This window comes from Gossypium arboreum, chromosome 3, assembly GCF_025698485.1.
Source record: "Gossypium arboreum isolate Shixiya-1 chromosome 3, ASM2569848v2, whole genome shotgun sequence".
NCBI lineage: Eukaryota > Viridiplantae > Streptophyta > Magnoliopsida > Malvales > Malvaceae > Gossypium > Gossypium arboreum.
Genome location: NC_069072.1, coordinates 133231817 through 133246282, shown reverse-complemented (window position 1 = coordinate 133246282; position 14466 = coordinate 133231817). Strand labels below are relative to the sequence as shown.

Here is a 14466-nt window from a genome sequence, read left to right as displayed (position 1 = left end):
CCATTAACCTTTGGGTCTAATTGCTCTTTAAATCCATCTTTTTAAATACTTAAGCTATTTACTCACAATTTAACAAATTTTGAGCTATTTTCAGTTTAGTCCTTTTTAATTAATTAGCTATCCAAACATCAAAATTTTCTAACGAAACTTTAATACTAACTCAATGACACTTCATAAATATTTATAAAAATATTTATAGCTCGATTTTCAAATTCGAGGTCTCGATACCTCGCTTTTGACCTGTCGACCTAATAAATTATTTTAATTCACTAATTTCACCATTTCACAAATTCTTCTAAATTCTTACTTGACTCATAAATATTAAGTTACTATCTTGTTCAATCTTATTTGTCCGATTTAGTGATCTCAAATCACCATTTTTGACACCACTGAAAATTAGGCCGTTACATTCTACCTCGGATTTGTGGTTTCGCAACCACTGTTTCGTTTAGGCCCTATTTCGGGATGTTACACATGCAACGCATACAACATTAGAAGTTAGGACATATAAAATTAATATATTTTAAAAAATATACATGAGCCTAAACTTAGATTAAACATTTACAAACATAGACAAAATTATATAAAAATTGAAGCCTATATTTCAAATTAGGCTAGACTTAAATAATTAAGTTAATTGCATCAAACATCCTCAAATTATGAACCTTATTACATCCTTAAACTTTAAAACATTTAAATTACATCCTTAAACTATAAATGTTATATCAATAAAGTCTTTCCATTACTAAAATTGTTAATTTAATTATTGAACGAGATATTAGATCTTATGCAACATAATTTAAAGGGTGAACTATATAAATGCCACCCAACTATGCCCGCGTTCCTATTTCGGTCAGCCAACTTTAAAAATTTTCAATTTAGGCACTAACGTTTGAATTCATTCATGTTTTGGTCACCTACTATTAATTTGATAATACAAAGTCTTTTTCTAACTGGATTTTACAAATTTATAGATGTAGAATACCTCTATTTTAAAAGCTGAAAGCTTTGTTTAGAAAGTTTGATGATCAAGTTGATAGAATTTGTAAAGGTGAAGGATTGAATTTATTAAATTATTTAGAATTAGGATCAAATTGATAGAACATATAGGAATTGAGGACTAAATGTGTTATTACACTAATTAAAAAAAGGTTATTCGTTATCAATTTAACCGATTCAAACAAGAACGGATTCAAACATTAGTGCCTAAATTGAAAATTTTTAAAGTTGAATGACCAACACAAAAATACGGGTATAGTTGAATGACCATTTGTTTAGTTTATCGTAATTTAAAATGAATATTGGGTTTACATAAATTATCATTCAGGCTTTCTCGCCCTCTTTTCAGTTTTACCTTATTTTTAGTTTTAAATTTTAAAAGTTACATGGCAAACAATTTACTTTTCTTTAAAATTTTTATTTTAAATTATGTCAAATGAGATTTTACGTTTCATTTTGTTGGGATGAAATACAACCCGATGAAATACCGCAGAAACACAATCAGTATTCTTTCACTCCTGAAAAATCAATTTAGTAATTACGACAAACATAATAACACAATATATCAACAATTGATGCAAATAAACCACAACATCATAAGCAAAAATAATAAATCAAGACACATAATTTTTACGTGAAAAACCCTTTAAAGCAAATGGTAAAAACCGCGAGACTTGAAAGTCTACAAAAATTTCCACTATAATCAAAATCTTGCTACAAGATCACAACCAAGCCTCAATAAAGAGTATACAACTCAAATAAGGTATCAACAAATAATTTCAAGCAAATGCTAAGAGAAAAGTTGAGAATATTACAAAAAAATGAGTTGACTTTGAAAGTCGAAAACCTGAAGCTACAGTATTCTAAACAAAAATTAAACTGTATACATTAAAGATCTTCGACGGTAATAACTACCGTAAAAAATCAGCTCCAATGAACACCAAACGAACTTCCAATTGAAGAAAATAGAATGGCTGGTCTATGTAAAAAAAAAAATTGTCTTCTCTTTCATTTTTCTTTGACTTGCAGCACACTATTTTCTTGTAGCAGTCCCTAAAACATATATGTATAAGGTACATATGAAAATGAGCTCCTACAAACGAGATAACTTACTGTCTAACACATTTAATAATTAAATTAACAATTTTAATAATAGAATAATTTTATTAATATGATAGTTTAACGTTTTAAAAGTAAAATGAAGTTTATAATTTAATGATGTCTAATGTAATAATTATGTATGATAAAAAAAATTGATTCAAACCCCACTTTACTTAAACCATGAACACATATAATCTAATATGAATTAGTTGGAATTGAAAATAAGCTTATCAAAGATCCGACCCGACCCAAGTGAACTAAATGGGTATAACCCGGCCCTATATCTGAAACTCATCTTATCCCAATCTTATTGGACAAAATCTGCCCACGTCAGCTCGGATAACTTTTACACCCATCCGCTTCCCCATACTGTGTTGATACTTGAAAACTGCTTTGGCTTTAATCACCTTCCACTGCCAAAGAAAAAAGAAACTCCATTTGCTGCCATTGTTACAGTTAAAGTGAAGATCACCATGGCTGCAACAGCTGCAGCAGCAGTAGTCGGTTCATCCTTCTCTCAATCTATTCACACCCTTAAATGCTTGCGTTTCAAGCAACTCGCCGCCGCCGCCGATCATCACCATACCCCCCTCCTCAGAATCCCCTCCGCTCGCGTCTTATCACCTTCTTCGATATCCCATCATCAGTCTTACTTCACTCACGAGCTTTTTCCCACTGCCGTTGTCACAGTTCAGAAGTGGCGCGCGCTTAAGGTGTCCGCCGCTGTTGCTCAACAAGAGACGGCGGTAACAGCCGAAAGCCCGGTGGAGGAAGAGAAGGTCGAGGAGGTAGAAGGTGAGGTTGAAGCTGAAGCTGAGTCTACTGTGAACACTAAACTTTACTTTGGGAACTTGCCTTACAATGTTGATAGTGCCCAACTTGCTGGGATAATCCAAGAATATGGCAGTCCAGAGCTTGTTGAGGTACCTCCTATGTCTTATGTCATTAATTTAAATTAATTTAACTCATCAATTACCAATATGTTGTGGTTTGTTACTCGAGTTTCGGATTAAAATAAGACACCGATATTAGAAACCGGTACTCATCATAAGATTTTTGAATCGGAAGGCACGACTCTATGACCGAATATTTGTGATCGTACTCTTGAATTGCTTAGGTTAAAATCATAGTTATCTCACAAATCATAGTTATCTCCAAATGTGATGATTTGATGATATGAAGTCAGGATTTTAGAATTAGATTAGATTGGACTAATTAATTAGATCGTGAATTGATTCAACCAATTTTAAATTAAATTTGAGTAAATAGATTTCTATTTCTTTAACCATTTTTAATTTTGTAAATATTTTAATAATTTATTTAATTAAAATAAAAACTGACTCATAAAACTGATTGAATAGTGAACTAATCGATTTTACTACCTCCACACATATGCAATGACATTAGAACACAAATTTTCGATTTAATTAGAAATGCAGGTCTCGTTTCGAATTTTCGTACATTTGAAGGATCAATTTATAATGGAATATTTGCTGATCCTGTGGGATACAAATTAGAACACAACGTATTTAAAAAAAAAAAAAAAAGAAAATTTAGGATCAAATGCGCAATAATTAACTCTTTGCTTTTTCCTCTGAAAATTGATGGATTTTGTGAATGATTTCAGGTGCTTTACAATAGGGAAACCGGTAAAAGCAGAGGCTTTGCATTCGTCACCATGAGCACCATTGAAGATTGCAATACAATTATTCAAAACCTCGATGGAAGTGTAAGAACTCGTAGTTCTAAACACACACACACACACACGACACAAATGTTTCAATAAATTCAGACAGTAACTCCCTTTTTGGCGTTTCCAGGAATATCTTGGTCGAACATTGAGAGTGAACTTTTCAGACAAACCCAGACCAAGAGAACCATTGTACCCAGAAACCGAATACAAGCTTTTTGTAGGAAACCTGTCGTGGTCTGTCACATCTGAAATCTTAACACAAGCCTTCCAAGAATACGGGAATGTGGTCGGAGCTAGGGTTTTGTATGATGGTGAGACAGGACGGTCTCGAGGTTATGGTTTCGTTAGCTACTCCACAAAATCAGAGATGGAAGCTGCCATTCAATCTCTCAATGGAGTGGTATTATCATTATCAATACATGCATATATATATATATTAGATCGATTTTTATTTTTCGGAATATTAATATCCGACATTGAGCAACTCATGTTTGTTTGATTGATGTGTTAGGAACTGGAAGGAAGGGCATTGCGAGTGAGCTTGGCTCAAGGAAGACGACCATGAAACAAAGCATTATTTGGGCTGTAATTTCGTCCATATTTCTTGATGGAATATTTAATCATTCACATAAAATTAATATAAAATGAGGACCTCAAAGTTCCCTTTCATTTCTCTGTCTATCAGGGGAAATGGTTTTACTGATCAGTTCGGTAAATTAGGTTTTGATTTAAGTAGATCCATTTATTTAGTTATGTCATTAAATTTTATTATTAAATTGATAGATTTAATATTTAATATTTTTTAATTATTTTATAATATATTTTAAATAAGTTGGTTATTTGATCTAACAAATCAATGTAAATGTTAAGTCGGTTCAGTTAGGTCGGACTATATGATATAAATCTGTTGATTCGATTATTGTATATGATGGTTGGTTAAGTTGAGAAACACTAATTGAACCAACCGAATTAATTATTTGCTCACCGTTATCTATGTACTATAGGAGTGGAACCTTTAACGAAAAGATTGGGCAAAACGATCCTTAAAAATGGATAAAGGAGTAGAATAATTTTTCCTTTAAAATTGTGTCATTCAATACTTATTTTAGCTTTTTATATATTAAGTATAATAACAAATTTAATCATTCACTTTTATCCTTTTATTCAATTTGGATTCTACCTTTTATTTTTACTTTATTTGTTGGATTTTTTATAACAAAAATTATCAATTGGCAATCTTAGAAATAAGTATTTAATGATTATTTTACTCTTTAAATTAAAGCATATAGATTAATTTGTTCAATTTTAGATAGAGAGGCCAAAAATGTAATTTGAGTAAATATTTGATACATGTTACACACTCAGCTCAATTATGATCAATCGCTCCCGAAAAGGAATCTATTGATTCTCTCCCAATTGGTTAGACCGTAGGTGCGATGATTTACTTCACAGGCGAGGTCTCGTGTTCAAGTCCAGGATGGCCCATGCGCCAAGGAAAAGAATAGAAGAAGCATCGACTCCTTCATGCATCTTCCACTTGGCTCGGGGATATAGCTCGATTGGTAGAGCTCCGCTCTTGCAATTGGGTCGTTGTGATTACTGGGTTGGGTGTCAATTGTCCAAAGCGGTAATGATAGTATCTTGTACCGAATCGGTGGCTCACTTTTTCTAAGTAATGGGGAAGAGGACCAAACATGCCACCGAAAGACTCTCTTGAGACAAAGATGGTCGTCAAGAACGTAGAAGAGGTAGGATGGACGGTTGGTCGATCTAGTATGGATCGTACATGGACTAGTAGTTGAGTCGGTGGCTCCCTAGGTTCCCTATCTGGGATCCACTGGGGAAGAGGATCAAGTTGGCCCTTGCGAAGGTGAAATAGTATCTCTCCCCAAAAAGGCATGTTTTTTTTACCATCGCACAAAGAAAATATTTTGTTGCGAATGAACAAGATATTGAGGAATTGTGCATACGTAAAATCATAATTATTGATACGGGCCTTTTCCACATAAAAAGGGAATCTTTTGTTACAATAGAAGCAGAAGTGATGTGGATTATTCAAGAATCGAAGTCGATTTGCTTTATAAAAAGAAGATACCAATGAACTTCTATGAAATGGTTTCACGGGATTCAGCCAATTGTCTTGATCGTGGGATATCATTGAGAAATAGGAAGAATTAAATTATATATTTTTATATTAGTAAAATGAAATTGCACCGTTTACATAATGTATTATCTATTTATAGAATTTAAAAACTCTATAGTTACTGAATGAAATAATATTCATTCTTAAATTATATAATTAAAAATAAAATTAATAAATAAATGACACATGGCAATTTTTAAATTCGCTCTTGAAATTTAAATTCAATAATAATTATAGATTATAAATTAATATGAAAAATGAATTATGATGTCAAATTTTTAGTTCTTGACTTTTTTTCCAAAATAATTAATTTTATTTAAATATTCTTGAAATTATTTTTAAATGAATTATAAGAAGAGGTAAAACCCTAATAACAACGCGACTTGAATCTAGACCACACTGAGACAATGAACATCTTAACCGTTAAGTCAATAAAAATAGAGACAATAAAAGAGTAAACATGTATTTTCAATAATTAATCATGCCAACAAAATAATTAACTATATTTTTAATCTATAAATTATATATATACACATATGATATTAAAAGAAAATTGTCAATATATTTTTGTTTTTTTTTTAAAGAGAAAATTGCAAAATATGTGGAAGTGAAACAGATAGCAAGCTAGCAATAGCCTGCTCAGGGAATTAGGGATAAACTTTATTTTATTTTATTTTTTTTAAACATTTCTTTTTGTTCTTTTAAGTCCCCACAAACAAATTCTCCATTCACAGTGACGGATACAAAATTTGGAAATTTAAAAAGAAAAAAGAAAACCCAAAAGTTTCGGTGTAGAGTGCAAGACATTAGACAACTGAGCCAAAAAATACAGCAAAGCACACTTTCAAAAAAAACAGTGGACAAAAGCTTCTCTCAAATCTATGTTTCTAAAGGTATCACTTTCTTCTTTTTCTTTAAATACCCATCTTAGGTTTCTTCTTACTTTTATTGTTTTTTCGTGGGTTTTTTTTATGTTCATTTTAGAGTATTGAAATGTGGGAGCTTTTCTTTTTGGTGGTGCAGATCTTGAGGTAGTGAAGGCAGTTTTAGGATCTATTTAAAAAAGGGTTTTTTTTTTAATTCTTTTGGGGGTTTTAGGGGGTTTCAGCAATGGCATCTCCTTATCCCATTCCAGTTTCTGCTACTCAGGTACTTGAAAAAAGAAACCCTTTTTTTTATTGCTTTATCTTTGGTTCTTATCTAAAAAGTGATTTTTATTGTTTTTTTGAAATGTGTAGTTGAAATGAATAGATATAAAATCTGGGTTTTTTTCTTTTTGTTGTTGTTCTTCCTTATATTGGGTTTTTAAAATTTTTCTTTTCAGGTGGGAACATATTTTGTGGGGCAATATTATCAGGTACTTCAACAAGAACCACACTTGGTGCACCAGTTTTACAGTGATTCCAGTACCATGGTTCGTGTCGACGGCAATAACAGGGAAACCGCCGCTGCGATGCTGGTACTTTTCTCTTCTCTAGTTTATCGAGTTTGCATTGTATAATCTTCAAGAAAAATAAGGTTTTTTTGATGTCTTTTTTTTTATTACATTTTCATGGAGTATCTAAGTAGATGGTTCTGTTCAATATTCACAACATTTTAGTTCATTAAATGTATTTGGTGTCTGTTCTTGATATTCAATAATCACATATTGATCGGAAGTTAGCATTTCGATTTGTAATTAATGGTCCCATGAAAGCAGTAGTAAGGGATAATGTTGTCAGTTGGTAATAACAACCCATTTTCATACTGGTTTTTATTGTTTATTTATGCACTGAATGAATGGTACAATAGGCTTATCGATTCTGTTTTCCTTTTTCTTTTTTTTTTTTTTGTCTTTTTTCATTTGGAAGCAAATACATGCTCTTGTTATGTCACTTAACTTTACCGGGATTGAAATAAAGACGGCATATTCCCTAGAATCTTGGAATGGAGGTGTGCTAGTGATGGTTTCCGGTTCGGTGCAAGTGAAGGATTTCAATTTCAGGAGGAAATTCATGCAAACGTTCTTTCTTGCACCACAAGAGAAAGGCTATTTCGTTCTAAATGACATCTTTCACTATATTGCTGAGGAACAAATTCACCAACATCCGGCAGTCCTATTAACCCAGCACAATTTTGATCTTAAACCCAATGCTTTCGTGACAAATCCTGAACCGGGTATTTCCCGACCTTGTTTGAAATCTATAATTTATAGTGAACTACAAATACAATTCAATGTGACTGTATAGCTTGCATTTCTTTAAATGTATTATCCATTTTAGGGAAAGCGTTATTTTTACCATGGCATTGAGATTTATACCTTTTTTTTATAGAATCATAGATAATTAATTTCAGATTTCTTTTTAACATCTGATTATAGACTGATTCTGTAATATGTCTACATATTAATTCTCGTTGTAGTACCAAGCTATATGTTGGGAGGAGATATCCACGGACGGGAATTTTTGGCTCCCGATGATGCCAAAGAAAATGGTCTTGTTGACAAGTATAGTTTCCCAGAACAACAACTACAGCAAGCTCCAGAATCTGAAAGTATTGTGGAGAACAACAGTGTGCACGAGTCCAATGGTTTGCTTCTGCATACAGTGAATACTGTCCAAGAGCATGTGCCTCCTCCTATCGAGGAACCTGTCGGGGAACCCCAAAAGCAAACCTATGCCTCTATTGTATGTTCTACCCGTTGTAGATAATTTCATGTCGTTCATATCCTGATATGCTCAAACGAAATATTTGTGTTTATTGGATTAGAAAAATCAACTTCTTTTCCCGACATTAATGCAATTTCTATTGTTTTTTGTGTGATTGTCAAAGTTAAGGGTTGCTAAAGGACAACCTGCACCATTAGTCGTTCCTCAGGTTCCTGTTAACAAGAACACGCCACCTGATGATTATCATCACAACAACTCCTCAAATGCAGTTGAAGTGTCTGGCACTGATATGGTCGATGAAATTTCACCCGTAGAATATGAAGGTAATAAAGCTTATATGTAACTTTTACTATGTGGGATGGCGACATGTATGAGAGAATTGAATTCTGTAGAAACTCTACAAGACTTTGTCAATGCAAATCTCGAAATGTTCATCGGGTTTGGAACTTTAGATAGGCACTTCTTAGCTATAATCTCGAAGCTAAAAATACACGTAGTTAATTTGTTACTTGTGTGTTTTAGGTGAATTAAAATCTGTTTATGTAAGGAACTTGCCCAATACTGTGTCTGAATCTGAAATAATGGAGGAATTCAAGAAATTTGGTGATATCAGTCATGATGGAGTGGTGATTCGTAGTCGCAAGGTTCACTTTGTAGCTTCTTTCGTATTCCGATTAAGATAGTTTGCCTTTTAATGCTAAAATATTCCGTTTGAGTGCAGGATGTTGGTGTTTGTTACGCGTTTGTTGAATTTGAGGACATGACAAGTGTCCATAATGCTGTCAAGGTCCGAATTTACTTCAAGCACCTACTGAAAAAACCATTTCTCTTGTTTTAGTAGCTAATCTTTTATCAGTGGAAGAACTGTAACTGTAGTTTTAGTAATAAATTTTTCGGGAAAAAGAAATCCACGATGTTTCTTCACTCTATCTGCTTTAATTGTTGGATTTGAAATCCAAATCAAGAGGCGCATTCGTTGTAACATTGAGTTGAATTTCAACATTTTTAGTAAGGTTTTTGATGTTTTCATTTCTATACTAAATTTAGTCAAATCTTATGTAGGCGGGAATAGCACAGGTTGCCGGACAACAAGTGTACATCGAAGAGCGGAGACCAAACAGCTATATCCCATCTCGAGGTGGAAGTATGTATTTCTTTCCCTTTTCTTTTCATGCATGTACTTCTTTCCTATTGGAATATGTTTTATTGTATACACGAGCATCGTCCAAGCCCTTTTACTAGTAGATCCTGAACAAGAATTGATAATGAGAGCGTTGCCATCGAAACAGTGGTTGCTATTTGTTTTCTATTCTTAATTGAAGTGGTTAAAATATTCCGGACAGGGAGAGGTAGAGGCCGAGGCAGCTATCCAACAGATGCTTCAAGGGGGCGTTTTGGTGCTCGAAGTTATGGCAGGGGTGGTGCTTACGATGGAAATGACCGAGACCACGGTAGATTGAGAGGAAATGGATACTACAGGCCGACTCCTCGCCAAGATCGAGTCTTACCTGGATATCAAGCATCTAGAAATGGAGAAACTTCATAGATTCAGCCTCTTTTACATCATCTATTAAAGGATCAAACCTTTTGCTTTCAGCAATATCTAGATTTTGTTAGATTCAACAATCAATATATAAGATAGGTGTTTTTCATTGGAAAAAGGAATTGAATTAGGGTTTGTGATCATACATTGAAATTTGTTCTTTCAATATTTAATAGGCAATATATTTGCAGTTTTGGGGCTCATTTTGCTTATGCCTTCAAAAAAGTTTGGTCTTTTTTTTCATTTTAACATGCAAGTTTTGATCTTTTCAGTTTTTAGCCAAAATCATTGGTCCACCCCAATTTATTTATTATATGAAAATATTATATTGGATTAGACCAATAGACCGGTTCAACCGTTCAGTTTTCGGATATATTCCCTTTTTTTTTTGCCAAAATAATGGATCCGGTCTAATCAGATCGCATCAATTGCTTGGTTCGGCACTTCAATTACCGGACCGTACAAGAAAATTGGCTCAATTAATTTTTGTTATTTTTAATAAAATTATGAATTTTGTAACTTCTTAATCATATATATAAAAAAGTAGATATCCTAAATTATGATTCTTATTTTAAATTAGTCCCTAAACTTCAAAGCATTTTAATTATATATCCAAATTATCGATGTTATATCAATTAAGTTTTTCTATTATTGAGACCGTTAATTTAACCATTAAGTGACATGTAAAATTTTATGTGATATAATTTAAAATGAAATTTTAAAGAAAAGTAAAATATTGCAGCATAATTTTAAAATTAAAACTAAAAATAAAGTAAAACCGAAAAAAATCTGGATGATAATTTCTATAAAAACATTGAAAACCTCAAAATCAAGTTTTTTATAATATTCATTTTTTCTTTAAAAGTTTCATTTTGTATTATATCCAATAAGATCGACGTCTCATTATTAGTTAAATTAATGGTTTTAGTAACGATGAGGATATTCTTGATATAACATCGATAGTTTAAAGATATGATCGAATATTTTAAAGTTTGAGAACTAATTTAAAATAAAGATCATAGTTTAAATATATTTACTATAGTTAACTCATAAAAATAATCTCATTAAGTCAAAATGTATATATTTTAACAAAATACTATATTTAATGCATAATTTATATAAAAATAATAATATTTAATAAATAAAATAAAATCTGTTAATTACGAAATAATCGAGATTAAATATAATTATCAAATGCCGAAGGTTTTAATTAAATATATATTTGAAAAAAAATGGTACAATAAGTGAATCGATTTGATTTTTATTTATTATTTTCCTAGAAAAATCGTTTAAACTTAAAACTCCTATACCCTAAATTTATAATAATTAATCCTAATTAAATTATTAAAAAAATAAAAAATAAAGAAAAAACCTGTCGTTGGTTATTTTTTTTCTTACACCACCTCCAATGGCAGTTAAAAAATAACGAACACATGTCAAGAACAACGGTTTCCTCTTTTATTACCACAAATCCCGCACTATTTTTCAAATGGCTTCATTTCATTTTGCCTTTATTTTCTCATCACTGATTCATTTTCTTCTCTGCCATTGTTGTCGTCGTACATGGCTGACGACGACAAAGGGCCGGAGTTTGGATATTAATTGTATGAATAACTTTAGCCGCGACAAAGGAAATTCCAAAAAAGGAAATAAAGAAGGAACAGACATTAACAGGTTCTTCATTGTTTTCTTTTTTGTCCTTCCTTGTTGTGTAATCATGAGTAATTTGGCACCATTCCAGCTATTGGAACTCAATGTCATCTCTGCCCAAGATTTGAAACCGGTATGTCGTCGTAAAATGCGAACCTACGCGGTGGCTTGGGTACATTCGGAGCGAAAACTTTCAACCCGAATTGACACCCAAGGCCACACCAACCCGACATGGAACGATAAGTTCGTTTTCCGCGTCGATGATGAGTTCCTCTATAGCGATACGTCTACTTTAATGATCGAAATCTATGCGGTGCATTGGTTCCGTGACATCCATGTAGGGACCGTTCGGGTTCTTGTTCAGAACCTTATACCACCGGTTTCTCAAACGCGCAACCGCCAAGAGCTCCAATTGGGGATGAGATTCGTGGCGTTTCAAGTTTGGAGACCGTCGGGTCGGCCTCAAGGGATTTTGAACATTGGGGCGGCATTGCTCGATAGCTCAATGAGGAGCATGCCTTTGTACTTTCAAATGGGATCGTCAGCGGTCGGGTATCGACATTTAATGGGCGAGGAAGATGCGTTTCAAAGCTCGAATGTCAAGCCTCTTTCGAGTACAAAAAGCAATACCAATAACCATCAGCTTTTGGTTAATGGGTTGATCAAACCCGAGCTTCGACGAACCAAGAGTGATTCAAGTTCGTTTTTTGAGCCAGAATTAAGGCCCAGAAGATCGATGAAAGGATCATCAGTTGTCAATGGTGGGTCAGTTGTTAACGGGTCGGAGATTGGAAAAAACAACTACAAGGTTAATTCTAGGGGAAGTTCGATGGTTAATTATGTGTTTGACAAAAATACTGACAGAAAGAAAAAATCGAGTCCTACAAAGGGCATCAATGGCCCAAAGTTGATATCACCACCAGGGAAGTCACCAAGTGGCTTAACGGGTGGGCGAAAAATTTGGACCGATTCGGAATTGGGTCCATCGCCATCGGAAGTGGCAGCTGCGGTGTTGAGGAATAAGAACCGTAAAATGGAAGAGATGGAGAGTTCGGTGGGCGAAGGATGGAGTTTAGATGGAAGCATGGAAGGGCTTGATTCGAAACTCGAACGGTGGAGAACAGAACTCCCACCGGTTTATGACTCAAGTAATGAATTTTCGAGCTTCCTTTCTAGTCAGACTCCGACAACAACAACCAAAAAGTCAAGACATTCAAGAAGACGTGCTCACAAGAAAGGGTTGTTTTCATGTTTCGGAAACATTTGTGGTTGCGAAATCTCAGTTACTTGCGGCTAAAGTTATTGATAGCGATAGTATTTTGCTTCGGTCGATGAAGTTACATCATATTTGATTAATACAACAATATTTTATAATACTAATGGATAAATTACATGTATAGTCATCCAATTACGAGAGTGTTTCTATTTTGGTCACCAACCTAAATTCTTTTTCAATTTAGTCACTAATATTTTCGATTTTTTATCTACTATTAAGTGGTTGATGTAATACTGACATGGCTATTATTTTATTGGCATGATAACAAATTTAATTATTAACATTTACGCATTTTATCAATTTCATCTTGACTTTTAAAAAATCTAATATATGCATAAATTTTTTTAAAAAATACATAAAAAATTGTGAAAATTTATAAAATCATTAAAAATCCACACCAACGTTCCATTAACGACTTAACGATAAAGTGACCAAAAAATCAATTTTTGAAAACGTCAGGACTAAATAAATCTTTTTTTAATTAGGTGACAAAAATAGAAACGTTTTCATGGTTAAGTGACTATCCATATAATTTGCCCTATTTTAAGTGATAAAACAATTTTTTTAAATTTATGTAATTAAATTTTGAAAAAAAACACTTGAATTTAATCTTGAATAGACTCCATTCTTTATAGTAGACTAAAAAAAATGTAACAATAATAGAGCACGTTAGATTTGTTAAAAAATTAGACCACCCAATTAGACCGATAGGTTTCAAAGGAGGAAAAATGTATTTAAATATACTAGAACTAAGGGTGCTGACTAAACTAAGGGTCAATGAGAGAAAGAAAGAGATTTCTATAAATAATATATTTGTATATTTAAATTTATTATAATATTGTTGGTAATGGATTCATATTGGAATTTCACTTGAGGATAATGCACTTTAGCGCATTCGAACTCACATCCTTTTATATTGACAACAATATTCATATTAATCGACCTAAAACTCAATTTGACATATTTGAGAGAAAAGTAAAAATAACTGTAAAGCAAAATCACGAATGCTATTTTGACAAAGCTTTCTCTTTCCTGTTTGTTGCCGAGCCTACCTAGGTAACCCGTAAAAATAACTACAAGGCAAAATCACAAATGCTATTTTAGCAAAGGTTTCTCTTTCCTGTTTGCTGACGACCCTACCCAGGTAACCCGATATATAATTTTCAATGAATGTCATGACTCATGAGTTTACCGATTGAAGGGCTGAGATTTCTTCTGACGTCATAAAAAATTTCCATCGCATTTTGGACTTCATCCACCTTTCTTTTAGTCGCATAGGTCAAACAAATCTCGATACAAATACGTGAAGTCGTGAAGTTGCAAATTTGGTAGACGGGAAGTCAGAAAATTCTAGAGTTAAAATTAAATTTTAGGGGAGAAAAAATATTACTAATATAAAATTTTAAAAATTTT

General features: G+C 32.8%; 3 protein-coding genes across 4 annotated transcripts; all 3 read left to right on the top strand.

The window, feature by feature from the left end:
* Positions 1-2465: 2465 nt before the first annotated feature.
* On the top strand, positions 2466-4624 carry LOC108475544 (29 kDa ribonucleoprotein A, chloroplastic). The gene is made up of 4 exons (XM_017777521.2): positions 2466-3023; positions 3728-3829; positions 3921-4193; positions 4305-4624. The coding sequence occupies exons 1-4, from the start codon at positions 2574-2576 to the stop codon at positions 4356-4358; spliced, it is 879 nt and encodes a 292-aa protein (XP_017633010.1). The 5' UTR covers positions 2466-2573; the 3' UTR covers positions 4359-4624.
* Positions 4625-6529: 1905 nt separating this feature from the next.
* Positions 6530-10272, top strand: LOC108474638 (nuclear transport factor 2-like). 2 transcript variants are annotated; one of them, XM_017776631.2, is made up of 10 exons: positions 6530-6829; positions 6960-7085; positions 7261-7395; positions 7787-8093; positions 8337-8602; positions 8748-8907; positions 9107-9228; positions 9306-9371; positions 9647-9728; positions 9928-10272. In XM_017776631.2, exons 2-10 carry the CDS (start codon positions 7047-7049, stop codon positions 10128-10130), a joined length of 1380 nt encoding a protein of 459 aa, XP_017632120.1. In that variant the 5' UTR covers positions 6530-6829; positions 6960-7046; the 3' UTR covers positions 10131-10272. The 2 variants fall into 2 exon arrangements, with proteins under 2 accessions (XP_017632120.1, XP_017632121.1); XM_017776632.2 differs by lacking the exons at positions 6530-6829; positions 6960-7085 and having other exon boundaries at positions 7315-7395; positions 7854-8093.
* Positions 10273-11622: 1350 nt separating this feature from the next.
* Positions 11623-13256, top strand: LOC108475208 (uncharacterized). Its single transcript, XM_017777193.2, has one exon. It carries the CDS (start codon positions 11734-11736, stop codon positions 13072-13074), a length of 1341 nt encoding a protein of 446 aa, XP_017632682.2. The 5' UTR covers positions 11623-11733; the 3' UTR covers positions 13075-13256.
* Positions 13257-14466: the final 1210 nt, after the last annotated feature.

Excerpts from the sequence above, each read along its gene's own strand:
- LOC108475544 (XM_017777521.2), top strand. The coding sequence starts at position 2,574 with ATGGCTGCAACAGCTGCAGCAGCAGTAGTCGGTTCATCCTTCTCTCAA. Across the intron at positions 3,024-3,727 it reads GCAGTCCAGAGCTTGTTGAG|GTGCTTTACAATAGGGAAAC; the intron begins GTACCTCCTATG and ends GAATGATTTCAG. Across the intron at positions 3,830-3,920 it reads TTCAAAACCTCGATGGAAGT|GAATATCTTGGTCGAACATT; the intron begins GTAAGAACTCGT and ends TGGCGTTTCCAG.
- LOC108474638 (XM_017776631.2), top strand. The coding sequence starts at position 7,047 with ATGGCATCTCCTTATCCCATTCCAGTTTCTGCTACTCAG. Across the intron at positions 8,603-8,747 it reads AGCAAACCTATGCCTCTATT|TTAAGGGTTGCTAAAGGACA; the intron begins GTATGTTCTACC and ends TGATTGTCAAAG. Across the intron at positions 9,372-9,646 it reads GTGTCCATAATGCTGTCAAG|GCGGGAATAGCACAGGTTGC; the intron begins GTCCGAATTTAC and ends AATCTTATGTAG.
- LOC108475208 (XM_017777193.2), top strand. The coding sequence starts at position 11,734 with ATGAATAACTTTAGCCGCGACAAAGGAAATTCCAAAAAAGGAAATAAA.